We start from the raw sequence: 26,309 nt of genomic DNA, 5'->3' as shown, positions 1-26,309 counted from the left end.
GGGTGGGGAGGTTGGTGGGGAAGGACTGTGTGCTCCACGGGGTGTGCAGGGGTGAGTTGGGGGGTTGGGGAGGGTGCCCTGGTCCGCCCAAGTGATGCGCCCCCTCATTGGCAGCTGTTCACCCGCGCGGGGATCCACGGTGGGCACTTAGAAGCTGCCATCGACCTGAAGGCAGAATTGGAAACCACCCTGCGGCGGTCGGAAGAGCTGGACATTAAGCCTGAGGAGGGACGTCGGAGGGAGGTGAGTGCCACCACTGGGCTGGGGAGGGGTGACAGCAGGGAGATCTCTTTGAGCTCTTTTCTGAGTCAGCAAGCATCACTGGACTTTGGGAATATTCTGGTTCTTAATAGTGGGAGCTCCTCTCCTGAAATGGAGGCTTTGGCCCTGGGGGCCAGAGAGCAACAGGTTCCCTATGGATGAAGGGTTGGAACAGGGTCTACGGCAGGAGGGAGTGGCAGAGCTGGGGTGTGGTGGGGAGTGAGCTAGTCTGGAGGGAGATCCCAGGGCCCTGGAGGAGATCTGGTAGCTGGCCATGAGCTGACTTGAGACCTAGTTTAGCCCCACTGCACAGCTGCACCCTGAGCCCCCCGAGCACCCCAGCAGAGCCTCCTGTGAGCTGGTAAGGGCCTTCCAGGCTTCAGGGCCTCATCCCTTCCACCTACATTGCAGCTGAGGGCGCTTGGTGTCAGGGTACTTGTGACAGACCGAGAATCAGGACTTGGCCTCGGCTTTATGCAGAGAGCCATGTCCCTGGCTTGGGGAGTTGGGAGGCCCTCCCAAGCAGGACCCCACAGAGGAGCTCCTGGGCGGCGAGGTGGGGTGAACATGTGGCCTGGTGCCCCATTTGGGGAAGCCAGTCCAGGCCAGGTGTCTGCTGGTCAGGTGGCACCTCATGGGTCCCATGTGGTTTGGTCGGGAGTGGCTGGTCACCTTGAGTGCTGGGTCCCGGGGCAAGGTTGTAGAGCTGGGACAGGCCCACACTTGTTGATGGGGCACAGGTGAAGTCCATCAGTTCCTGAGATACCTCCCGTGGCCTGTGCCAGGACCTAGACCTTGATGTCTGGGATGGACCTGAGAGCTGTGTCCTTTGTTCTCAGGGCCTGCCAGCAGGGTGGAACAGCCAGAGCTGGACTGCGGGGCTGCCGGGGTGTCAGCACAGCTGCTGGCCTCTCAGAAGTGAGAAGGCAGATCCCAGAGTGCCCCTCTCTGCCAGGGTGCTGGGACCCCGGACCTGGCCCACTGAGCAGGGCCCTGGCTCTCGGTGGATGTAACTGTTTCCAACAGGAGCTCTGTGGTGGGAGGAACAGCATTCCCCAGTGGGGAAGAGAGCAGATTTGGAACCACTCAGATCTAGGATAGACAGTAGGTGACAGGCTGGGTCTTGGACCTTAGTGACCTTGATCTCTCCAGGGCCACTGGACACCTGTTGCAGGGCCGTTGCCCTCGTGTGTTTCTGAGCATCTGCCCCGCTGTCCTCCAGGTGCAGGTGTGGGGGTCCCCGGAGACCGGCAGAGGGCGGTCTTGCCTTTCTTCCACAAAGCTGTGGCATCAGAGGAACGTTCTGGGCAGGGAGCCCAGCCTGCATGCTGCCTGGTATTTGCTGGTCGATGTCCTAGAGGGGTTTCTGTGGGCACAAGATTCCTTGAAGAGCCTTGTTTTGGGGATGTGACCTCATTAAGAAGTTAGTTGTGTGAATTTGGACCAAGGTGGTTTTTTGTTGTTTTTTTTTTTACAGCAAAGGAAGGTTATTTTCTGGTCTCAAGAGGGAGGTAATCTGGTCAGCTCTTCCCAGCATGTCAGGATTTAGCTCTGAACATTAGACAAGCCAGGATCATGGCGTCAGAGCAGAGGCTGGCCTGAGAGCAGGGAGGGGTAGGGAATCAGGCTGGCTCCTCTGGGTGCCCCCTTTATGATGCCCTGATGACCAGCCCCCCCTCCCCAGTAGGGGCTTGCACTGGGAAGGAGCTGGTGAGGCACCCTCAGAGCAGCAGGGGCTTTGGAGAGAGCCCTGGCAGCCATGAGGGCTGGTTGGGCAGCATGACCTTGTCCTGCTGGGCCTGGGGCCACAGCACCACTGGGGCCCACAGGGCCCCGAGCCTAGAGCTGGCAGAAGAACCATCTTGCCTTGTGGCTGTAGAGCCCCCAGGGGAAGGGCCCATCTCCTAATGGACCCAGTGAGGCAGGGGTCTGCGTGTCCCTGGAAGCTGCAGTCTCCCAGTGGGAGGCACAAGGTGCTCTGTGTGGTGGGTTCCAGCCTGCGGCGGCCAGTGAGCAGCAACTGGGAGCCCTCTTTCCAGATACCCCAGGTCTGGAGGAGACAGAGTGGGCTCTGGGTGCCCTGGGACTGTCGGGGTTGGGCTTCGAGCTCTGCTGTGGCTGCTGTTGTCCCCACATGGACCCCTAGGGCCCCCACAGGGCCTTAACTGTGCTGGGACTGTTGGGCAGCTCCTGCACTGCCCCCAGACAACCAAGCCGGTGGGGGCAGCTCCATGCTGCTCCACGGAGCATCGGGGGTACTAGGGGCGTCGGGGATCCTGGGGGCGCTGGCAAGGGTGGGAGGCCAACCCAGAGGAGCACTGTGGGAAAAGGGGCCCAGCCCCTCCTGCGCAGGGACAGCAGGGCCAACTGAGCCAGTCACTGGGTTGCCTGGGGGAAGGTGGCACAGTGGGAAGGGAGCGTTCCCGCCTCTGTCAGCACGCTGATGGTTTCCAGACGCTTCTCCACAAACTGATTGAAAAAAGGAACTGCTCTGAAATCCTTGGAGATTGTGCTCGCCGCACTGGCGGGCTGCGGCACCTGGAGATGAAGCGATTGGGGCACGAATGGCTGAGTGGCAGCGCCCCGCTCAGGTGAGCGTCGCTTCCCAGAATAGCCGCTGTGTATCTGCCCATCAGCTCCTGCTCCACGAAGGGCCTGTGGCTGCGGGAACAACTGCGGTCCCTAGAAATCATGAGCGAGCTGCCCTACATGGTTTGCCTTAGCGTTTCTCCTCCCACAGGGGTTCAGCGTCCTAACTGTGCACAATAGGCCGAGCTGGGGGTGCTGACTTGGGAACGAGGGATTCAGTATTGGAGAACTTCAGATGGATGGGCCGGAGATGAGACACAGGGCTTCTGGCTGGTATGCTGCTGCAGTCAGCCCATGGGGAGCAAGCCCTTGGGGTGGGGGTGTTGGAAGGTGGCCCTTTCTGGTTTGGGGTTGCTGTTGGTTTGTACATACTGTTTTCCCTTTGACACAGAGGTTCCGACTTTGAGAAGTATTTAAGCCAGTTTAAATACGTTTAACTGTTTGTTTTATAGAGTGTGTCTCTGTTGTGTTTGGGAGCAGCTGGGGATAAATCTCAGATAGATCGATGTGGAGCATCATTGGGTAGATTTAGTCTCCAGCCTGCTGCTGTGGGGAGTGTAATAATCCGCGCCTGCTACATTCATTACACTGATAAAAATCCTTTGTAAACTTTGAAATTGCCTGCGGTTTAATTATGTAGTCAAGATCACCAATTATTTTGTATTGTGTAATTAACAAAATATTAATTTCCTGCCAACTAATATGTCTGAAAAAATTAACTTCAAGCATCAGTTTATGTAAACTCTCAGGAAGATGGGTTTTTTTAAATGGCTGGGTTGTAGGTTTAAGTGGGTAAGATGCTTGTGTGGGTGTCTCTGTTCTCACCGACCAGCCATCTGACACAGTGGCCACAAGGTTTAGACAGCCAGCACATCCTCATTCCAAAAGCAGACATCACCCTGCAGGGCACTGGGAGGCTTTCTCTCATGCCAGCCACCCCTGCCTGCCTGAGCGGTCTTCCCAGCGGATGGGCCTTCTGGCGGAGGAACTTCCTCCCGCCTCGGGCAGGGGCCCAGGACGCTCTTGCTGTCATCGTGTCCCACAAGTTTTCTGTACGGTGGGAACCATGTGAGTGTCAGCTCCCTGTAGGTGAAAAGGACAGAGCGGGAAGCTGGGGAATGAAATGTTGAATGAGTCAGGCACCCCAGGGAGGCAGGGAAACTAAATCAGCCGGCAGTGGGGACCTTGTGCTCGGCAGGGCCAGTAAACAACCTTCCTGGAGACGAGGCTCCCTCCATCACGCTGAAGGCCACTCTGTGGCTGAGGGCTTGGAGCTGGGGGAGGGGTCCGCACGCCTCGGTGCTGGGAGAGCACACATAGGCTCCCCACTGCTCAGGGCCAGCCCTCTCCCCTGTGCCCTAGGGCCCTGGAGCACAGCCCCACTGCGCCCAGGCTCGCCCTATGCTGCTGTGCACCTCTTGCCCCTGAACACCTTCCCACAAGCAGCCCTGGGAGGTGGGTGATGTCACCTCCCCATTACACAGGTGGGAAAACTGAGTCTGGGGGATGTCACGTGAGTCTCAGTCTCCGAGGCCACTGGTCACCTGCATTTTGCCTGTGCAGGTTTGGCTGAGGGAGCAGGTTTCCCTGTTCTTGTGTGGGTGCCACTTCCATGGGTGGTGAGAACCGGGCAAGTGGCTGGCTCTAACCAGGAAGCACTGTGTGCTCCGTGGTCATGCTATTGGCATCCTGTCCCACGGCTCGTCCGCTCCCACGGGCCTCCCCAGGGCAGTGGCTGCAGGGGAGAGGCTACCCGCCTGCGGCTCCCGGGTCACTACCTGTGCTGGGGGACGGATGTGCCCGGACCCCACCTCGCCTTGGAAATGGACCTCCAGGCATCCCATGGCCCCATAGCATGTGCCGCTGGCAGCCTGTCGCCAAGGCAAAGCCCTGGGGAACTGCATCCCGAGCCCATTTGGATCAGACAAGAAAGGGGGCACCAGTCACTCTGGACACGGTGGTGCTTGTGCATCAGCTCGTTCCTGAGCGGGAGGCCATGTGCAGTAGCCTGGTCTGCGTCTGAGAGGCCTCTGTGTGGCCTGGGTGGTGCTGGCCTGGGGTCCCTGTTCCCTTGCACTTGCCCCAGTCAGCCCCGCAGCCCCACTGTCCTCTGCCCTCTGAAGGCGCGTCCCCAGCCACTGGAGATGCACATGAGATATTGGCTGGGCTGGGCAATTTGCACGGCCTTCCAGGGAGGGCATTAGCATATAAATAGCAGATGCAATGACGACCATCACAGCTGAGCACGTTTAATTTTTAGTTTATAAGATAGAATGGGGTTTTAAATGCATGGCCATCAAGCCGCTGAAAGACAAATGCAGTTTGGAGCTCACTTGTCTGACGAGGCCTTACATCATTTTTTTTTTTTTTTTAAAAAGGGAAACAGACACACATAAAACTGAACAAAAGTGATTTCTTGGGTGAAAAGTAATTGAGATTGCGCACCGAGTTAATTAGATCGTACAAAATTTATTCAACAGTCCCAGCTGCATCTCGTGCGTTTGGCGGGCAGACCCGCTCCCAGACCAGGTCACTCTTCCTGTTCCTCCTCCAATAATCAGGAACCCTGATACCCCCACTGCTGTAAGCTGATTGTGTTGTATATTTTAGACGTTTTATTGCTTGTTTAATTATGATCCTAGAAGCTCATTTTTCTAAATCCTTTTAACTGTGGATGCAAATCCATTTTTAGGATACCAGCGGAAGGCCCACAGGCCTCCTTGGTGCCTCCCTGTTGCAGCCAGCTGGCGTCTCCCGGTGTGGGAGGCATCTGGTGGGCCACAGGGTTCTGACCGCCTTCCCAGGGACTCCACTTGTTGGAGGTGGGTGCACAGCCCAGACGCCGCAGGGATGGGGTGGGGAGCTGCAGAATGAGAACAGTTCGTAAGTGGACCCCATTTTGAGGACCATTTGCCTCCTTGTGGCATGATCTTCTTCCTTCCCAGGGTTCTCAGGGTGTCCACACACCCCTGCCCCAGGGCCTTGCCTCCCTCAGTTCTGGATTCTGGCCACCTCCTTGTCCCACCCCGGGGCCTGCTGGCCTCAGTTTCCCCAGGCTTTGCTGTTTGGCTGGGGTCCTAGAGAGGGCTTTCTGGCCTGGCTGGTGGCAGTGTTCTGTTCTCTGAGCTAGCATTTGGTGTGAGGCCCTGGAGCAGGGCATACAGGTGTCACAGCAACGACCACTGTGCCTCGTCGAGGGGCTTCCTCTGCATCTGGACAGCAGATGTCACTGCCCTTCCCCCATGGCCTGGGGGGTTTCAGAGCACTGTCGCAGCCCCAGGAACTCCACGTTGAACTCGGAGGCTCTGGAGTGCGGATTTGCAGATCTGGTGTTAGCAGCAAAGTCGGTCTCTGGCCGGGGGTCACTACGGGTCCAGGGGTTACCCGTGGCCGGAGAGCTCCCTGCTCATGTGCACAGGTGGGTTGTTGCAGAGACCAGCGGCCCGGCTGCGGGGACCCTGAGGGGGCAGCTCTTACCCCATGGGTCCTCCTGGAGGTGGGTACGACCTGGCAGACGTTGTCGGTGCTAATTTAAGAACAAAGAGCCAACTGGGCTCCGTATTTCATCACGGGAATAAACAGTTTTCGTTGGGGAGAAAAAAGGTGTAATTCCTAATAGTTAGCTAAGCAGCTGAATATTTTTTAGGAAATGAAAATTTAGTAAAAGTCCCTGGTGAAATTGAAGGGTGTGAGTGGTGAACGTAATATTTTATGAAAATGACCCCCATATTTAAAACCCACCGCGCTCTGTTATGCATTGTAGCACCCCGTCCACATCTACCTTTTAGAAAATTAAAACACATAAATTCTGTTTAGTGTTTGATACGCACTGCACTAGCCGAGAACCGTAATGCCCTAAAACCTTGGGCTGCTTTCCACCTTTCATAAATTCCTGGGTAGATTCTATACAAAAATAATTTTCAGGTCCGTGGCTCATTGTTATTCAAACGTGATTGATCGCCGTCATTTGCCCAGCTCGGGAGTTAAGTGCCCCTGTCATTTCCAAAGAGTATAATTGGGACGTTTCACAGGTCAGTGGTGGAGACAGGCTTCCCTTTTGATCAGTGTTAGACTGATAACAAAAAATTACAGTTTCCGATGATTAATGTCTGCCAAGCTTCCCAGATGCACTGCCGTGGGTTGTGCCCAAACATAGTGCATTTGCATCTGATTATGCCTCCCAGGGGCAGGCGTCCTGGGCTGCAGGTACGGCAGACAGACAGATGTGGTTGCTGGTGGCTGCCACCAGGCCTGGCTCTGTGGCCACAGGCAGCTGTGGGAGGGAGCTGCCGGCGTCTGTGACTCAGCCGAGCCTGGGGTGGCCTCCTGCCCCCGGTGTCGCCCAGGCTGTCCATTCTCCGTTTGGGCCTCACTGGTGCCTGTGAGCTGTGCTGTGGAGAAAGACTTCAGAAGAGAAGGCGTGTCACGAGGTTCTCCAGAGTTTGCCTCCGTGATTGGCGTTTATCCAACAGGGCTCCCCATCCTGAGTGTTTCCTTATGGGGGATTGAAACAGTGATGCGGGATTTACGTCCTGGTCAGGCTGAGCTGGCCCCCGAGTGCTCTGGGTGGGTTGGCAGTGGGACAGGTGCTCCTGCTTCCTTCCTGCCGTGACCCTCTCAGGAAGGAGCGATCCCTGCGGTTTGCTGTCCCCCAAGTCCCATCCTGGGGCTTGACCCCTCAGAGGTCACTGAGAATGTGGGGCCAGTTGCAGCAGCCTGACTCCCCCAGTGTGTGGTGGCCCAAACTCCTCCGTGGGGACCTCCATGAAGAGGCCAGGTGCTACTTAGCCAGTGGGTTTGGGGCAGGGGTCCAGGTCTCGTGGAAGGAAGCCAGCTCCCTATAGTTCTTCAGGCCCTCTGGGCAGGCTAGGGTGGAGGTTGCCCCCAGCTCCTCTGGTAGCTCTGGACCCCTCACCACACTGACCTGGGTGGGGAAAGAGGCATCATTGAAAGGAAACTGTTTCTTTTTGGCTTTTTAACAAGTTACTCTTAAGGACAGACTATTTCAGAAATGCTGTAGTCACACCAGCATCCCCAGAGCTGCCCCAAGAACGGCCAGATGCTGTGTTTCGACCTGCAGGGAAGGGTGGCCTTGCCTGTCCTGGGGCTCTGGAAACACACTCACTCCGTGCCTCTCCCAGCATTTCAAAGGGCACCAGGTGGTGGAGCAGGTTGAGCATGGTTTAGACTCGGAGCTGTGGATCTGGCATGAGCTCAGGAGTGGGACCAGGCCTGGAGACAATCCTTGGTCTCTGGGCTGTGGTGCAGCCCACACCTGACCTGCAGAGGCAGGACTGGGAATGTCCGGGCCTCTGTGCTCTGTTCATAGGCAGGTCTGGGGGGTGGTTTCCACAGGTGGCAGCCCCAGGGGACGAGGAAGAGGATGAGGATGATGGGGACTTTGTCGAGGTTCCAGAGAAGGAGGGGTATGAGGCCTGCATCCCTGACCACCTGCAGCCTGAGTACGGTGAGTGCAGTGGGAGCGGGAGGGGGGTCCTGCTAAGGATGCTGACCCTCAGGGCGTGACGTCATATCTGGGGTCTGGGGCCCACTGAGCAGGGAGCCAGCCATGGTGGCCACCCCACCTGCTAACACTGCAGAGCTGTCACTGAAAATCATGGGATTCTCCCCATTTGTGCTCCAGGTCCTTTCGGGCCAGGCTCCTCCCTGAGGCCTGCCCCACCGTGGGCTCCCACTGTCCATGGTGGGCAGGCCCCAGCACTCATTCACTGTGGGTATGCAGTTTGACTCTCGAGGTGCCAGGAGACTGCTGGCCGAGACTGCTGGCCGTTCACCAGCTCCTTAGTCCTCAGGCCTCATTGGCCCTGGTGTCCCCACTTACCACCTGTGGAGTCACGGACTGTGCCGCTGGCCCAGGGCTCCTGTGTAGCTCTTGGCAGTGGAGGGTTGTGCCTTGGGAAGTGCAGACTGTGTAGCTGTGACTGCTCAGACTACTCAGTGTAGACTGAGCAGCTGTGACTTCTCTTTCCTGTCTGGGGTTTCCTTCTTTCGGACGTCTCCACCCCAACATGGTGGCCGTCTGGTGAGAGTGGGTGTGGACCCGTGGAATCCACCCAGCACACACACAGGAGGCCGATAAAAACAAGACCCGTGGCTTTTGTGGAGAAACAGACTAGTCGATTTGTCTCTGAATCTATAAGATGAAATGTGAACTTTTCCACAGGGTGTAGATGGTAGGAAGCTCAACTGGGACCTGTTAGGGGCAGCACGCAAAGCAGCACATCCAGAGCCATGGTTCCTCTCCTGCTGGCTGGCCGCCAACCTGGTGTTCTCTCCCTAAGCACCAGCTTGGATGTGGAAGCAGCGGCCACCCATCCTGCCCTCTGCCCCAGCCATGCAGGCCTTCACGTTTTAGTTTTCAGGTCTTCTTCTAACCACTAGGCACCCCTCCTGCCCTTCGTTCCTCTGTGTTCTGTGCCTGAAATGGCTTCAGTTATGCTGCCGTCCCTCCCCACCGCCCTGGATCAGGGGCTCCCTGTGGCCAGAGGCCTCACCTGCCCCCACGACGGACCTGGGGCTGCCCAAGGCATCTGTTAGGAGCAGTGAGCGCCCTCCTGTGCCTAGGCCAGAGCCCAGCAGAAGCCCAGCCACACCCGAGGCTGCCTGTGCCCAGGCTGGGACAGTGGGCAGTGGGCAGTGGGGCCAGGACTGCCAGGGAGCAGCTCGCACACGGTGCAGTGTGGTCGCTTCTCCAGGTTTCTGCACTGGAGGAGTCTGGTGATGGGCAGCCCCAGCCTGAGCACCTCCTGTGGCTAGCAGCGCATCCAGCAAAGGTTGGGCTCAGAGACCCCGGGTCCTGCCCCTTGGGCCTGGGACCCCTGCACTGACCCTCAGCTGGTCCTCTCCGCCCTATCCAGCCACAGGCGCTTGGCCTGGTCCTTGGCACATCCTGCTTGGAGGGCATGGAGCCTTTTCCACAGAAGAGAGAGCTCGGCCTGGAGCTGTGTTGGTAGCCAGCTCTGGTCGAAGCAGGGAGCATGGCTACAGTCCGCAGAGTGCTTCATCTGTTCCACATCCACTGTGCCATGGAGGCCATGGCCTCCAGCAGGCGCGGTGGGGCTGCTGCCACTCCCACTGGCGAGGTGTTGAGCAGGAGTGGCCGAGGGGACTGGGCGACAGGCTGGGTGGGCCAACCATGCTCACAGGACATGCACCTGGACTCAGCACAGCCCTGGCACCGTGGCAAGGGGACCTGCCAGCTGTGGCCCCAGCCACGAGGGAGCAAAGATGAGCTGTCCCCATGGAGACATTGCCAATCCCGATAGTCTGCAAGCCTGACAGTGTGCAGGCTGCCTCCCGCTCTGGGCTCCCAGGGCACCTGACCGCCACCTCCTCGTGAGGCCAGGAGGGCCTAAGTCCCTGGTGCCCATAGCCACACCTGGCCCATGGAGGGTACCTCAGGAGCCCAGGAAAAGAGGCAAGACTGCTGCTAGCCCCCCTCCCTTTGCTCATGATATCCTGTGCGCCAGAAGGTCATGCTCATGGCTGACGTGGGTCTGTGTTTGCAGACAGGTGGGCTGTGGGGGCCTGGTGGTGATGGACCCAGCTGGACTAGGGCCGCAGGGTCTCGAGGGTCCGGAGGACCCCAGAGACAGCTGTGCCCCCGGTGGGCCCACCCTTGCCACCACCCTAAATCCCACTGGGAGCCCCGGCAGGCCCCAGGGCTCTGGAGGCTTCCAGACACAGAAGTGTGGCAGCCGAAGCAGTTCATAATGCTGGTTTATATTCTGCCTCTGTTTTTTCAATTAAATGCAGGTGAACCCGCAAGTAGATTGGTCTAAATCCACACGGCTGCGGAAGCTGGTGCTTTTTCTTTCTCGTTTCTTTCTGTGAATTTTCAGCGAGGGGCTTTTATCTTCCCCTTAATCCTACCATTTCTGTCAGGACATAATCTCTTTCTCAAATTTACATTTTAATTACAAGGCCAGCTGAACTAGGTAAAATCAATAATGTCAAGCTCGGCGGCCTAACTCCGTGCGGAAGCCGCAGCCTCTCCATTTCCCGCTATCGATTCATCGCTCCCGCCCTGTCTGCCTTAGCGCTCCAGGCAAATGGGTGCCACTTGGTCAATTTAAACAAAAAAGGGGATTTGGGCATTTGTAGGATTCTTTCTAAAAGCAAAGGTGGGAGTAAATCTGATCCCAGCTCCTGTACTGGGGCCCGTACCCGTCTGATGGCCGAGTGGCCGGCTCTGCCGGAGAATGCTCTCTCCCGGGCTGAGGCATACCAGCTGCTTTTTGGGGTTTTACTTTGAAAGTGTGTGTCAACGAGATTGATTTTCTACAACAATGTGAAAATGGTCGTGTTTTTTTAGCGCCCTGAGTATTTACTCTGCTTTAACACGCTTACCCATCTTTTTAATGGTTTAAAACAACAAATCAATGAAAAATATATTTCATTCTTGTAACTCCTAGGAATTCACATATTGATCCTTTGGCTGTGATTGTATCCATCTAAATGCCACAATGCCCACTTATCAGCCTCCCCCAGCACCCCGGGCGCGTGTGTGTGGCTTGTGCACACTCGTGGGGTTGGCTATCTGCGACAGGCTCTGCATAGTCAGTGATACGTCTTGTCAACATCCCAAGTGGGGGTGTTGGGGACTTTTGGGGAGCTGGGGCCAAGGCGGCATGGTGATGATGGAATCTGGGCTGGGGTCCCAACCCTGGTGGACTTGTCATGCCCGAGCAGCTCTGTCCTCCGCTCTCAGCTGTTGGAACCTGGGAAAGGGCAGCGGGCGGGCTTGCCAGGCATCTGCAGTAGGTGCGGGCACATGTTTCCTGCACAGGGCCTATGGGCTTCTGGAGCCCCTGCAAAGCTGTGTGGGCCACATGCCAGGGAGACCATGCACAGAAAGGGGCCCGTCCGCTGCTGCCCGTGACGCTGCGGGGGACTGGGCTGGACGTCCCCGAGTCGGGTCAGACTGCCCCTGCTGCAGAGAGCCCACACCTAAAGCACACGCTTTAGTCCTCGGTGCTGCCACGTTCCTTCCTGTTCTCTCTAAATCCAGTGTTCGTGAGTTGGTGTTGGAGGGTGCTGGGTGGATCTGTGTTCATCAGGGCCATCTACACCGCAAGTCTGTGTGCTCAGGAAAGGAGTGTCAGAGTGTGTGTGTAGGTTTCTGACGTCTGGGTCTTCACTGCCCTTTGCTCAGCTCCTGGCTGCTCCGTGACCCAGGAACATGGTCTGGGGGCGCTGAGGTCCCCTTGGTGGTCCTGCATGTGGTCCTGTCAGGCATGCGTGTGTTCTGAAGGGCTTCCTGGATGCTGAGTCCCATGTGGCTGTGGATTTGGCCTTTTTGGTCTATTGTGTGAGGGTCTACAGAGCCGGCCATGGCGAGCCCCTGAGCCACTTACCACGTGTACTGTGTTTCTCCTTGTGTGTCTAGAGCCTGAAACCTGGTCTTTCTGGAGACACGGTTGTCCTTGCTTTCTCTGTTCCACTCTACAGGGTGAGCCTGCGTGGCTGTCTTTAGCTTCATCGTCTTGTTGACTGTTTAAGTGGGTCTTGTGTGGACCACAAGTTGCTAAAAGTTTTAGAACTAATCTGCCTTTTAGCTGATTTTAATCTGTTTAATGAATTGTTTCTGGTTGTTCGATGTTCCAGATACTTTATTACCCACTGGGTTTTCTTTCCCCACCTTTTATTTGGTAGGTTAATATTTTTTCTGCTAGTTTTTAAAGATTTATTTTTTTATTATTTTTTTATTTGACAGAGAGAGAGATCACAAGTAGGCAGAGAGGCAGGCAGAGAGAGAGAGAGGAGGAAGCAGGCTCCCTGCTGAGCAGAGAGCCTGATGCGGGACTCGATCCCAGGACCCCGAGATCATGACCTAAGCCAAAGGCAGCGGCTTAACCCACTGAGCCACCCAGGCGCCCCTCTGCTAGTTTTTAAAACATTCCATCAATATTGATAAAATTATAAGAGCGTTGATTTTTCTGAGAGTTATCCCTTATTTTTGAAAGGTTCATCTTCATGTTTCCTGTGCACGGTCCTGGTCCCATAACACTGTCTGCACCGCCCTCCCCTCTGCGACCCTCCCAGCCCAGCACCCTGCTCACTCCAGCTCAGCTCTGGTGCCAGGTGTGCAGTGAGAGGCAGAGATATCACTTTGTGCTCCCGCTTGCAAGCCTTGCCCCAAACTCCCTTTCCTCCCTGACGGATGGATTGATGACTCGCTCAGAGAGTGTTTTCAAAGCAGGCCTTCCTGTGGCTCCGGAAAGGGTCTCATGTGTGTGAGGCTCTCCCTCACAGGCACCACAGGGTGCTAGTGAGCTAGATAGAAAGTTCTAGCTCGTCTTCTCTTTCAAGCTTCTCAGGAGGAGCTCCAGAGACTTCACGTTCACGGTCACTGTTAAAAACACTGGTGTCGGTGGGATGCTTGTCCTTTGCCCTTTCTGCTGTTCCTCTCTAGAAGCTTTTTGGATCTTCATCTTATCGTCCTTAAGTTTCCTTGTAAGTCTACTAGCCATGTTTTCTCTCTCTTTTTCTTGACACTCAGTGGGCCATTTGGGTAGTTCCCAAATTCCAGCAAAATTGAGTGTCTCATTTCTTCAACTGCTTCCCAACTCCAGGTATTTTTTCTGTGCTTTGGGGGCCAGTAGCGAAGATGCTGACATTGGTATGCAGCACATCCAGTGTCCGCACCTGAGCTGTGAAAGCTGCCATCTGGCTTCATCCCACGCCCGCTGCCTGGGGTGCCCACCGCCTGGGGCGCCCGCTACAGTCCATGAGTCATTACCGCTGTCCATTGTGGGGAGGTCTCTGCTCTCTCCTCCTCTTCCGAAGCTCCAGTGTGCTCCGGGCCCCACAGCCCTTGGGGAGCATGCAACACACCTGACCTGCTGGACATCTCGCCCTCTGTCTGGAACATGCTGCTCAGCTTCCTTCCTGGCATGTCACAGTCCTCACATGTGACTGCGCTCAGCCCACAGAACCTCAGCTCTGGGTGGCACGCCTCTGCTGAAGCCACCCACACTGTGTGCTGCCCTGGGACCCTGGCCTGCGCGGGGGCAGTGTGGCCATAGGCCCTGCAAGAGGGGCCAGAGGGGGCCAGGGAGGGCCCTTATGGTGCTAGGAATCTGCCCTTCACCCTGCTCTGAGGATTTGGGATGGACGCTGGCCTAAAAGCTCTGCAGCCTGGTAGCCTCGTCTCTGGCCATCTCTGGTGGAGGTGTACAGAGGCGCCAGCATGGTGGCCTCTTCTAGCTGGAGCCTGGCTGCAGGCTGACATGGGTCATCACTGCTGGGCCACCAGCAGAGGGTCGAGATAGAGCATAGTGCCCCTGGGGGTCGGTCTGGGGTCATGGGAGCAGTGGCTAGGAACAGCTCCTCTGTGTTCCAGGGCTGGAGAAGGACCCTTCTACCCGGGGCGTGCAGGCCAGGAGGACAACAAGGCAGGACGAGGAGGCGCATGACCCCACCTCTGCTGCTGCCCAGCGTCACCACCTACGTGGACGCTCGCTCCCTGCCCCGAGCCCCAGGTGACCTCCAGATGCCTACCTCTGCCTGGCGCAGGCTTCCCAGACCCCTCTGGCTGTGTGGGGGTGACTGTGAGTGTGCCCCGGGCTAGATGAGCACCTGCCACTGTCTGTGCCTCTGGCTTGCATGGGAGAGAGGGGTCCTCGGAGAGCTGGTGGGGACAGGTGTCAGACCCAGGAAGAAGTCCAAAGATCTGAGACCAGCTCCCTGCAGAGCTCCCTGAAGACCTCTGGGCTTGGTGCCAGGACTCAGCGGCAGCCCTGGACCCCGAGCCCAAGGTGGCAGAGGTCACTGCTTGGACGTGTTGACCCGGGGTCTTTGTCTTGAGAGCAGAGGACAAGAGGGAGAGACGGGGCCTGTGGCAGCTCCTGCATGCACAGTCAGCATGTCCTGTTCTTGTGACCTCGCTAGGATGCCTATGGGACACGAGGAGGCTGGGAAGCTGGCAGCAGAGCGGGCCCGGGCACCTGTTGTACCCTTTGGGGTGGACCTGTGCTACTGGGGCCAGGAGCAGCCAGGAAAGATCCTCAAGTGAGTGTGGGTGTGTCTGGTCCCACCTTTCCCCGGCCCACAAACACCACTGGGCCCAGGGCCTAGCTCTGCCTCACCTTCCCTGTGGGGGTGATCACCACATGCAGGCTCTAGTAGGACCACAGAACTGTGCCAGGGGGCGCCTTTTAGACCTCTTCTGAGCCTTCCTGTGACTCCCTAGGGAGACATCCTGCACCATCCTCCTACAGTCTGGCATCATGGGGTGTGAAGGATTGGCTGCCTGGGCCCAGGGCCCTTCATGACCCATCCTTGCCCCTCCAGTGCTCTGACTTAACCCTGCACGTGGGCCAGGCCTGGGGCTCTGCGAGGACTCCCTGTGCTGTGCCAGCTGGCGCTGTCCTCTGGGGGCCACAGACAAGAAGGGGGCACAGGTGGATCCACTGGTTAACCTGCTGGGGAGCTTGCAGTCCTGGCAGGCTGGGGGCAGCGATGGAGGCTGGATAGGGGAGGACCCTTTCTGAGTTTGGGCTTGTGGCACCTGTGACAGGGTCCAGAAGTCTGGGTCCGCTATCCTCAGACTGCCCTGCCTGGCCCAGCCTTGCGGCCACAGTGCCAGGCAACCTCCCCATGGTGGCTCTGAGAATCTGGTGTTGCAGGTGTGACTCTGAGCACCGCTTTTGGAAGCCCAGCGAGGTGGACACAGAAGTGGACAGTGCCGCTGTCTCGGAGATGCTGCAGAGCCGCTCCATTACCTTCGCAGGAAGGTTCGAGCCCGTCCAGCACCGGTGCCGTGCCCCGAGGCCTGACGGCCGGCTCTGTGAACGCCAGGACCGGCTAAAGGTGAGGTGGCAGCCAAGGCTGGCAAGGACCACAGGCACACATGGGCATGGTTGCCGCTGGAATGGGGTGGCTGTATGGAGTGCTGGGCTCTCGCCGGCCCCTGTGAAGTCAGCTGTGGCCCTTGATGGGGCCCCTCCTCAGAGAGGGCTTGTCCATGGCTGGCCCGCGTTGCTTGCCACCACCTCGTGCCTGGGGTTGGGGGTCTGATGTCCAGGACCTCAGTGCTCTACGCTGGTTCCTGTATGCCTGCCCCACACAACCCCTCCTGTGCCCGTGCTGCGCTGAGCACCAGGTAGCCAGAGTGAGGGAGGTGGCTGTGGCCAGAACTTCTCTTCTCTTTGTCCCAGTGTCCATTCCACGGGAAGATCATCCCCAGAGATGACATGGGCCGGCCCCTCCAGCCAGAGGACAGGGCCTGGGAGCAGAGGCGGCTGCAGAAGGGGGCGGGGCATGCAGGTAGGTCAGGGGCCAGAGCAGATGGCTGGGTGCTGTGTGGGGGGATAGCCTGGGACCCAGCGGCTACCTGCTGCCTCCAGTGTGTTCGTAACTCATGGCAGCACCCCGGGGGACATGGGCTTCTGGTTGGGCCTGGTTTTCATATCGCTCCCCCCCGGGAGAAACGGACTCACGGCCAGAAAGCATCATGTTGTTTGGTGGCTCGGGTCTGGGTTCTGAATCACGTTTTTAAGGAAATTGGAGAATGAAGGTAAGAAGGCTATTGGCTGAAGCCCATGCTCCAGAGAGGAGAGCGGCAGGTTCTCTGTAGCATGGGAGGTTTGGGGCATGTGTGTGTACACACAGCTGTGAGTGCATGTGCTCGTGTGCACAGGTGTGTGAGTGGGATAGGTGTGCAAATGGGGTGTGCATGGGTGTGTGCACACGGGTGTCCAAGTAGGATGTGCATGCATGTGTGCATGCCCAGGCAGACATAAGAAGGTCTCAGGTAGGCCCTGAGCCCCAGGTCTCGGCAGCCAGTTCCACACAGAGGCCATTTCAGGTTCTGGCTGATAGATTAGCTTCAGGCCCTGAACCGCAAAAGTGTTCTCAGGACAACTTGGGGAACTTGTCTCAACACAATATGTGTGTTGGTGCCCTGTGCTGGGCACATGCCACAGGTTGGCCACCCTGTGACTCCTGAGGACCCCTGAATAGCAGGGTCACATGGTGTCCCCTAGAAGTGGCTGTCACTCTCTGGGAAGCATGTGGGTATGTTCAGAATGTGGGGGTTACCCATCAGACCTCTGACCCGTCTCGGAGTCTCTGTGGTTTGTCAAGCCTGGGCTAGGGTCTGGAGGTCCTGGCCACCTGGGGCTTTCGCTGTCCCAAGAAAGCCACGTTGTGGAACCTGGAGCCCCCATGTGTGTGGGGACAGTGCTGGCCTGCATGTGAGGGTCCCAGCCAGGTGGAGTTTATCGTCATTAGTGGGGTCTTTCCCTTTGACAGATTTGAGATTTCAGGCTGATGCTGTGTCTGAGCCCCCAGGCCGGAGACAGCAGCAGGGAGGGGCCCCTGACCTACTAATCCGTGGGGCGAGGCCTTCCCTGGTGGCTCACACTCAGTAGCAAATTAAGTGCGTATTTTTTGTGTCAACCCTGAAGAGTATCTGGTTCTCCAGGCCTCGGTGACTTGTTAACAACAGGTATCGGGCTGCGGCCGCGGGCCGGCGCTGGCCAGTCAGATGTGAAATAGCATCTCTTTACTAACTACAGTATTGATCCCCGCCTCCCTCGCACGCGCAGCAATTTTCTTTCCCCGGCGCTAACCTTGGTGACAATGCACCAAGCTCCAGGCCCGCCAGCGCACAGGAAGGCCGTGCGGCCCCGGCAGCTATTGATTTTCCTCAAAGGCTTTTAAATTGCTCCTTCATTTTACTGAGATGCTCATTCCATCTCTCCCGGCCGCCGGTATTTTTCCGTGGTGTTTAAACAATTGCTCCATTCACTGGGCCCCTAAACTGTGGCGCCTTCTTATTATGGGAGATAAACTGTTTAGACAGTTTTCCTTAATCTCGGATTAATCGTTCCTGGATCTGAATTGTGCGGCCCTGTACTCCTTCACTTCAAAAAATCAACTTGGGGAGGCTCAGCCATCTGTTTGGGGCGCATGTTCCATGGGGTTCCAGTGGGCATGGTTGTCACCAATGGCATGTGGGGTGCTTGGCACCCTCCTGTGAGCTGGGCTCAGTGGCCCAAGGTCTGGGCACATGAGGGGGGCTGTGCTGTCACCCTCCTGACCAGGATGCGCCTGATATCACAGAGCCCAACCCCACCACCAGACGCAGACCCGCTCCTACTGGGACCAGAAAGCTGAGGCCAGGATGGGAAGGAGAAGCCAGGGCATGAGTGGGGCCGTGGGGACCCCGGCATGAGACAGTGAAAGCATTCCTTGGTCCTGGCAAATGAGCATGCTGGCCTGGCTGGGGTGCAGCCCCAGGCTGGCGAGGCCAGGCTCTGTGGTACGTGGAACAGCGTCCCCTGCTGCGTTGCCTGACCTGGGCCGTAGCAGGAAGAACAGAACTGCCCTGGTAAACTGACTCCCTCATTGAAGCCCATTGCCAAGTCCTCTATGGACAAGTGAAAAAGAAAGCTCAGCCTGTCCTGAGCGCTGGGCCCTTGCTCCCCTGCTGCACCCAAACACCAGTTGTCAGATGGGTCTGGCCGCTGTCACTGGGGGCCAGGTGGACCAGTCCTGCTGGAGGCTGGGAAGTAGCCTGCCACTGGCGCCCATCTCAGCTACCTTCCTGCCTGGGGGGGCTAGTGGGTACACCAGATGAAGCTTCTGGGTCCCCTCCCAGCTCTTTTCTGGCATCTGGTGGCAGAGGGGCCTGTGGGCCCAGGATGGGTGGGCAGCTCTGCCTTGCCGTCCGCCCCTTTTGTTGCTGGCCAGCAGTGGGCCAAGACGGGTCAGGGCTTGGGAGAGAGGCTCTCTGGTCAGTGTCAGGAGTGTCTTGGAATCTTGGGATCTCTTTGCAGATTGGCAGGACCCCGAGCTTATGAGAGATGTGGAGGCTGCCACTGGAGTGGACCTTGGCTCGTCTGGGTCAAGCAGGAGCAGCAAGGGCAAGAGGAGGAAGCATCCTGGCCTCACCGACCTGAAGCGGCGGGCCAACACTGCCCGCGCACGTATTGCCAAGAAGGTGTTTGCCAAGTAAGAGCTACTCGCCCCATGTCTGCCCCCTGCCCCTGGATTTGGGGACCCTAGAGGGGCCTGAAGCTGGTCACCCCAAAGGTGGTGGATGAGCTTCGCTGATCAGCCAGCACTCCCTCCTTTTCTGGTGGTGGGGGGCCAGCTGGCCCTGGGGGGCTGTCTTGTGATCGTGCTCGGAGGTGTCTGCGTGGGGACAGCGGGCAGGGGAGGCCGGCCGAGACTGGGGAGATGGGAGACACCACATGGGTCTCTGCTTTAGCAGACCTTAGCCAGTGCTGCCGGGGAGGGGGCTCTGTGACAGGGCATCTCCAGAGCCCAGCTGGACATGCCTGGTGGCTGGGGACTTGGCAGGGCTCAGGCAGGAAGGCTGCCAGCCAGTGCTCTCACTGCCTGCCCACCACCGGGGCTGGCCAGATGAGCACACTCAGGGTGCTCCTGTAGGAAGCCCTGTGAGGCCGTGGGCTCCTTGGTTGGATCTATGCACACGTCATGGGTGCCATCAGGCCATCCTCGTGGGGCGACCTTCTCAAGCAGATGATACCTGGAAGGCATTCTGCTCCATGCAGCGGCTGTAGGAGGCATGTCCATCCTGGCCAGCATCACCACATACTTGGCCTATGCAGGGTTGGACAGGAGGGAGCCCCATGAGCTCATCCTGTTGGAGGACCAAAGGTGACTGAGCCCCGGAGTTGCACCTGGTGGTCACCTGGGCACTTGGGGGCAGCAGGGCATCACTGCTTGGTGACCTCGGAGGCTTCCTCCTGGGCCCAGGGCCCTGCTGAACAGGCAGCAGACACGCTTGATGGCCCATTCGAGTCTTTGCTGGCAGGCCTGCGGTGTTGCCCCACGGCTCTGTCCTGGGGTGCTGTGCATGGGGCCTGCGCCCTCAGTCTGCTCTCCCTCCAGCCTGCTGGGCAGGCTCTGCTGTCAGTCTGTGGTGCAGCCTGGTGCTGGTGAGGTTGGGATCCTGGGGGCTCGGGGCTTGGAGCTCCCATGGGGTTGCTTTAGGCTCCGGACAGGTAAGCTGCAGCCATTTCTGGGCTGTGTTGCCCATCTGCACAGTCTGAGCGGTCTGCATGAAGCAGCCACTGAGGACTAGGGCCTAATCCCAGCCAGACCACACTCGGAGCCCAGAGCCCTGGCCAGGCTTCTCTGATCTCCTCTCGCTCTGCTTTCCCCACAGGGCTGCTGTGCAAAGAGTGGTCACAGTCATGAATCAGATGGACCGGAAGAAGCACGAGAAGTTTGCAAACCAGTTTAACTATGCGCTGAATTAGAGGGCCAGACGTGGTGTGTACAGTCCCCTTGGCTGTCGGCCCCTCTTCCAGCCTCCCGCAGCCAGGGTGCCAGGATGGGAACGCAGACACGGGACTGGGCTAGAACCACAGCCACCATTTGTTGCATGGATTTCTTGAGAGGAAATAGTGTGCATTCTAATCACAGTGCCCCAGAGATACTGACGCTCCCCTGCCCTGGGGAGCCCCAGCCCTGCCCTGAGGAGCCACTGCCATCTGGGTGATATGGGTCTGGCCTGCCTGAGAGCCTGGAGGTGACACAGGCAGCGTGTCCTTGCAGAGCCCCAACTCCACTTCCCAGCCTTCTCCCTGGGCAGTGGTCACTCGGACTCTAGGAAACCTCACACTTTCACATAAACACTGTTTTTAAAACAAGCAGGATCATGAGCCACTTGGCGGCACCGCTCACGTTTCCAGCTCACGGAGCACTTTGGTGATGGTTATGCATCAGAATGCCAGCAACTACCTCACGGTTTTCATGTTTTTAAAAAACAGCCTCATACTCTCACACCCTAGAATTCACCCTTTCAAAGTATACCACTTAGTGGCATGAAGTGCACTGTGTAACCTAGACCAGAACCTCTACACCAGGTTCCAGAACTTTCTGTCACCCCAGAAGAAAGCCTATCCCCATTTGCGGTCACTCCCCTTGTCCTTCTTCTAGCCCCTGGCCCCTCCTGATTTGTTCGTGACACTGTCCTTTCTGGGTGGACGCGTCTTAGCAACATGTGGCTTTTTGTGTCTGCTTTCTCCATTCACTTAGCACAGCGGCTCCAGGGGTCTTGCGTGTTGTGGAATATGGCCCCACGATGACACCTCTGTATCACGGACATTTGGGGAGTTCTCACACCATTTGGCTGTGATGAGTAATGCTTCTGTGAACATGTGTGTCCAAGTTTTGTGTGGACATATATTTTCATTTCTCTTAGGTTTATGCCTAGAAGTGGAACTGCTAGTTCATTTGGCCACTCTGTGTTTACTTGTTGATGAACCGCCAGATTGTTCAAAAGCAGCTACCCTGTTTTACTTTCATTCCTGCCACAGCGCAAGGGGTCCAGTTTCTCTGTGTTCTTGCCAACACATGATATCTCCTTAATCTTAGCCACCTGGGTGTGAAGTGGTTTTTTTTTTAAGATTTTATTTGAGAAAAAGAGAGCATGAGAGGGGGGAGGGGCAGAAGTAGGGGGAGAAACAAGTTCCTCCCTGAGCGTGGAGCTCCATGTGGGGCTCAATCCCAGGATTCTGGGAACATGACCTGAGCCCAAAACAGATGTTTAACCAACTGAGACACCCAGGTATCCCTGAAGTGATATCTTGATTTGCATTTTAATTTGTATTTTCCTAATGACTAGTGATGGTAATGATCTTTTCATGTACTTATTGGCCATTTGTGTATTTTTTTGGAGAAATATCTATTCAGATTCTTTATCCATTTTTAATTGCATTGTTTGAGTTGTTAGAATTCTTTATATATTCTAGGGGGCACCTGAGTGGCTCGTCAGTTAAACTTCTCTCTTAGGCTCAGGTCATGATCTCAGGGTGCTGGAAGCCAGTCTCACATTAGGCTCCCTGCTCAGTGTGAGGTTTGCTTCTCCCTCTGCCTCTGCCTTTCCCCCTTCTTGTGCTCACACGCTCGCTCGCTCACTCTCTCTGAAATAAAAAACCTTTTTTTTTTTTTTAAAGATTTTATTTATTTATTTGACAGAGAGAGAGATCACAGGTCGGCAGAGAGTCAGGCAGAGAGAGAGAGAGAGAAGCAGGCTCCCGCTGAGCAAAGAGCCCGATGCGGGGCTCGATCCCAGGACACTGAGATCATGACCTGAGCCGAAGGCAGCGGCCCAATCCACTGAGCCACCCAGGCGCCCCTAAAAAACCTTTTTAAAAAAGAATTCTTTATATATTCTAGACCCTTACATTGTTTGCAAATATTTTCTCCCATTCTCTTCTCACTTTCTTGATGGTGCCCTTTGAAGCACTGAGTTGTTCATTTTGATGACACCCTGTATCTGTTTTTTCTTTTGTTTTGTGTGTTTCTGGTCCAAGATTGCCTGGTCCAAGATCATGATTTACTCCCTATGTTTTCTTCTGAAAGTTTTATAGTTTTAGCTATTTAGGTATTTGATCCATTTTGAGTTAATTTTTGTATATGGTGTGAGATAGGGGTCCACCTTCATTCTTTTGTGTGTGGATTCCAGTTGTCCCAGCATCATCTGTTGTAAAATTATTCTTTCCCCCCACTGAAATACCATCACACCTTGCTGATCATCCGCTGGCCATAAACGTAAGAGTTTATTTCAGGAGTCTGCATTCTGTCCCACTGACCTACATATCCTTGTGCCAGTGCTGCCGTGTCTTGGTCATTATAGCTTTGTGATTTTGATTCCTGAAAGTAAGTCCTCCCACTTTGGCTTTTTCAAGATTATTTTGGGTATTCTGGGTTCCTTGCAATTCCAAATGAATTTTAGGATCGGCTTGTTGATTTCTACCAAAAAAGGGCAGCTGAGATTTTGATAGAGATTTTGTTGAATCTAGGGATTACTTTGGAAAGCACAGTCATCTTCATATTAAGTTTTATGATTCATGAACTTGGGATATTCTTATTATTTGACTCTTCTTTAGCTTATTTCAATAGTTTTGTGTAGTTTTCAGTGTACAAGTTTTACACTTATTTTGTTAAACTTATCCCTATGTATTTTATTCTTTTTGATGTTATTGTAAATATAATTGATTTTTGTATGTTGGTCTTGTAGCCTGAAACTGTGCTGAGCTCAGTACTAACTCTGTGTGTGTGTGTGTGTGTGTGTGTGTGTGTGTGTAGATCCCTTGGGATTTTCTCTATGCATAATCATGTCATCTGCAAATAGAATGCTTTCTTTCTGATTTGGATGCCTGTCTTTCTTTTGCCTAATTGCCTTGGTAAATTAAGAACCTCCAGTCCAGTGTCAAATAGCAGTGGTGAGAGCAGACATCTTCATCTTGTTCCTGGTCTTGGGGAGAAAGCTTTCAGTCTTTCACCATTGAGAATGGTGTAGGCCATGGGTTTTTGTAGGTGCTTTTTGCCAGGATGAGAAAGTTCCCTTCTAATTCTAGTTTGTTGAATGTTTTTGTCTTGAAAGGATGTTGAATTCTATCATATGTCTTTCTGTATCTATTAAAATGATCATGTATTTCTTATCCTTTATTCTTTTGATATGGTATATTACATGAATTGTTTTTCACATGCTGAACCACCCTTGCATTCACGGGATAAATCCCAGTTGGTCATGGTATATAATTCTTTGTATATGTTATTGCACCTGGTTTGCTAATATTCTACAATTCCACTGACCTAGTTTGCTAGTATTTTGTTAAGGATTTTTGTGTCTGTGTTCATAAAAGAGATTACCACAGACTTTTCTTCTTATGACGTCTGTCTGGCTTTGGTATCAGAGTAGTATGGGCCTCACAGATTGAGCTGGGAAGTGTTCCTTCCTCTTCTGTTTTTTGGAAGAGTTTGTGAAGGATTTGTATTAATTCTTTAAACATTTGGTGGAATTTACCAGTGAAGTTTTGTCCTGGGCTTTTCCTTGCGAGACTTTTTTAAAAAATTAATTTATTTTCATGGGTGCCTGGGTGGCTCAGTTGGTGAAGCGTCTGCCTTCGGCTCAGGTAATGATCCCAGGATCCTGGGATTGAGTCCCACCTCGGGCTCCCTGCTCGGTGGAGAGTCTGCTTCTCCCTCTGCTCCTATTCCCCCTGCTTGTGCTCTTTTTCTCCTTGACAAATAAATAAAATCTTTTTAAAAATTAATTTATTGTCTTTATTTATTGTAGATCTGTTTAGATTTCCTGTTCTTCCTTGAGTCAGTCTCAGTAGTTTCTATATTTTTAGGAATCTAAAATATCTATTGCATATGGGTTTTTGGTTGTAATTTGTTGACATAGTGTTGTTTACAGTATTCCTTTGTAATTTTTTTTACTTCTGGAAGCTTGCTGGCAGTGTCTCTTCTTTCATTCCTGATTTTAGAAATGTGAGTGTTTTCTCACTTTTTAAAATGTTCTTGGCCAGTCTAGCTAATGGCTTATCAATTTTATTGATCGATTTGAAACCCAACTTTTGGTTTTATTGATTTTTCTCTCATGTTTTTTATTGTTTGTTAATTTACACTGATCTTTTTTTTTTTTTTAAAGATTTTATTTATTTATTTGACAGAGAGAGATCACAAGTAGGCAGAGAGGCAGGCAGAGAGAGAGGAGGAAGCAGGCTCCCCGCTGAGCAGAGAGCCCCATGTGGGGCTCGATCCCAGGACCCTGGGACCATGACCTGAGCTGAAAGCAGAGGCTTTAACCCACTGAGCCACCCAGGTGCCCCTACACTGATCTTTATAATAATAAAAGTTTATAAATTCAAAAAAGTAATAAAAAATAATTGAAAAATTTTGGGTTGCTTTGGGTTTACTCTCTAGTTTCTTTCTTTCTTTCTTTCTTTTTTTTTTTTTTAAATATTTTATTTATTTATTTGACAGAGCGAGAGAACACAGCAGGGGGAGCAGTAGTAGGAGAAGCAGGCAGGGAGCCCGATGCAGGGCTTGATCCCATGACCCTGGGATCATGACCTGAGCCAACGGCAGACGCTTAATCATCTGAGCTACCCAGACACCCCTCTTTCTAGTTTCTTAAGATAGAAGATTAGCTTCTTGATTTGAGGTGTAGTTACTTTTCCATGTAGGTGTTTATAACTAAGTTTTCGTTTAAGCACCATTTTAGCTTCATTGCATGAGTTTTGGTATGTTGTGTTTCATCTATATCTCCAAGTATTTTCTAATTTCTCTTGAATTTCTTTTACATACTGATTATTCGGGAGTTGATTTAATTTCCACATACTTGTTAATTTCCTAAATTTTCTTTTGTCATTTGATTTCTAATTTCATTCCATGTGGCCAAAGAATACATTGTGTATAATTTCAGTCCTTTGAAATTTAAGACTTATTTCATATATGTGCTCTCCTGGAAGAATGTTCTGTGTACACTTGAGACCTGTTGATCTTTAATCCAGTTGTTCTGTCCATTCTTGAAAGTGGGGTGTTGCTGCCTCTGTTATTCTTGATTGTCTGTTTCTCCTTTTCTGTCAGTTTACTTCATGTGCTTTCAGGCTCGATTGATTAAGTCCGTACTCTTCCTGATGGATTAACCCTTTTGTCATGGGGTCTTTTCTGTCTCTATAACAGCTTTTGTCTTAAACTCTCTTTTGTATGGTGTCCTCACGCCTTGCAGTGTCTGCACACTATATCTTCTTCCATCCTTGTACTTCCATGCAGCTGATCTCTGCCTCCAAGTGTGATATTTAGTTCATTTACCTTTAATGTAATTACTGAGAAGGGAAGATTTATGTCTACCATTTCCCAGTTTTTCTACACATCTTTTTTCTTCTTTTTCCCATTGCTCTGTGTGTGTGTGTGTGTATGTGTGTGTGTTGCATGGATGTTCACTGGATTCCCCTGTATCTTTCACTGAGTTTGGGGGTTTTGGGGGAATTTTTCAGTGGTTGCTCTGAAGATTCCAGTGAACAAGTAAATACAATCCAGTATGGCTTCGTATCAGCTTAGTTTGGGGAGGCATACAAAAGCTCTGTTCAAATATAGGTATGTTCTCCACTAGCACCTTTGTGCCATTTTTGCCATACTAATTAAATCTTGATAGATTGTGAGCCTGTCAACATGGTTTTGTGATTACTGCTTTTTGCAGCTCTTTAAAGTCAGATAGAAAAAGAATAGACTTACATTATACTGTCTGCTCTTGGGCTGTGTGGCCGCCTTGACCAGCACTCTCCATTTCTTGTGGATTTGGCTTTTGTCTTTCACTTTGGTCTGCAGGGTGCCCTTCAGTGTTTCTTGAGGGGTAGGTCTGCTGGCAGTGAATTATCCCGATGCTCATTTATCTGGAATGCCTTAACTTGTTCCCTTTTGAAGAATAGCTTCACTGGATTTTGATATGTTGTTAATAGTTTTTCTGTTCTAACACTTTGAATGTGTAATCCCACTGCCTTCTGGTGTCCACTGACTAGAAGCCAGTGTTAATAAGCTGGGTTTTTGGAAGGTGCCTTGTACACAGTAAGTTGGATTTTTTTCCTTGCTACTTTCAACATGCTCTTTGTCTTTGACTTTTTTTTTTTTTTTAAGATTTTATTTATTTATTTGACAGAGAT

The 26,309-nt window shown here is 53.8% G+C and overlaps 1 protein-coding gene across 3 annotated transcripts in view; it reads left to right on the top strand.

Moving 5' to 3' along the window:
* The window catches only part of UVSSA (UV stimulated scaffold protein A), a 30,107-nt gene extending 6,192 nt beyond the window's left edge, over window positions 1-23,915 (top strand). For all 3 annotated transcript variants that reach the window (XM_059167308.1, XM_059167290.1, XM_059167299.1), the window contains exons 7-14: window positions 115-243; window positions 8,206-8,317; window positions 14,216-14,354; window positions 14,764-14,883; window positions 15,501-15,684; window positions 16,032-16,140; window positions 18,657-18,831; window positions 20,015-23,915. In XM_059167308.1, coding sequence (XP_059023291.1) covers window positions 115-243; window positions 8,206-8,317; window positions 14,216-14,354; window positions 14,764-14,883; window positions 15,501-15,684; window positions 16,032-16,140; window positions 18,657-18,831; window positions 20,015-20,108 — 1,062 coding nt within the window. In that variant the 3' untranslated portion in view covers window positions 20,109-23,915. The remainder of the gene's footprint in view (window positions 1-114; window positions 244-8,205; window positions 8,318-14,215; window positions 14,355-14,763; window positions 14,884-15,500; window positions 15,685-16,031; window positions 16,141-18,656; window positions 18,832-20,014) is intronic.
* The last annotated feature ends 2,394 nt before the right edge of the window (window positions 23,916-26,309 follow it).

The sequence above is a fragment of the Mustela lutreola genome, chromosome 1 (genome assembly GCF_030435805.1).
Source record: "Mustela lutreola isolate mMusLut2 chromosome 1, mMusLut2.pri, whole genome shotgun sequence".
In the NCBI taxonomy this organism is placed as follows: Eukaryota; Metazoa; Chordata; class Mammalia; order Carnivora; family Mustelidae; genus Mustela; species Mustela lutreola.
The sequence above is the reverse complement of the archived record's forward strand: the minus strand, read 5'-3'. Positions and strand labels throughout refer to the sequence as shown.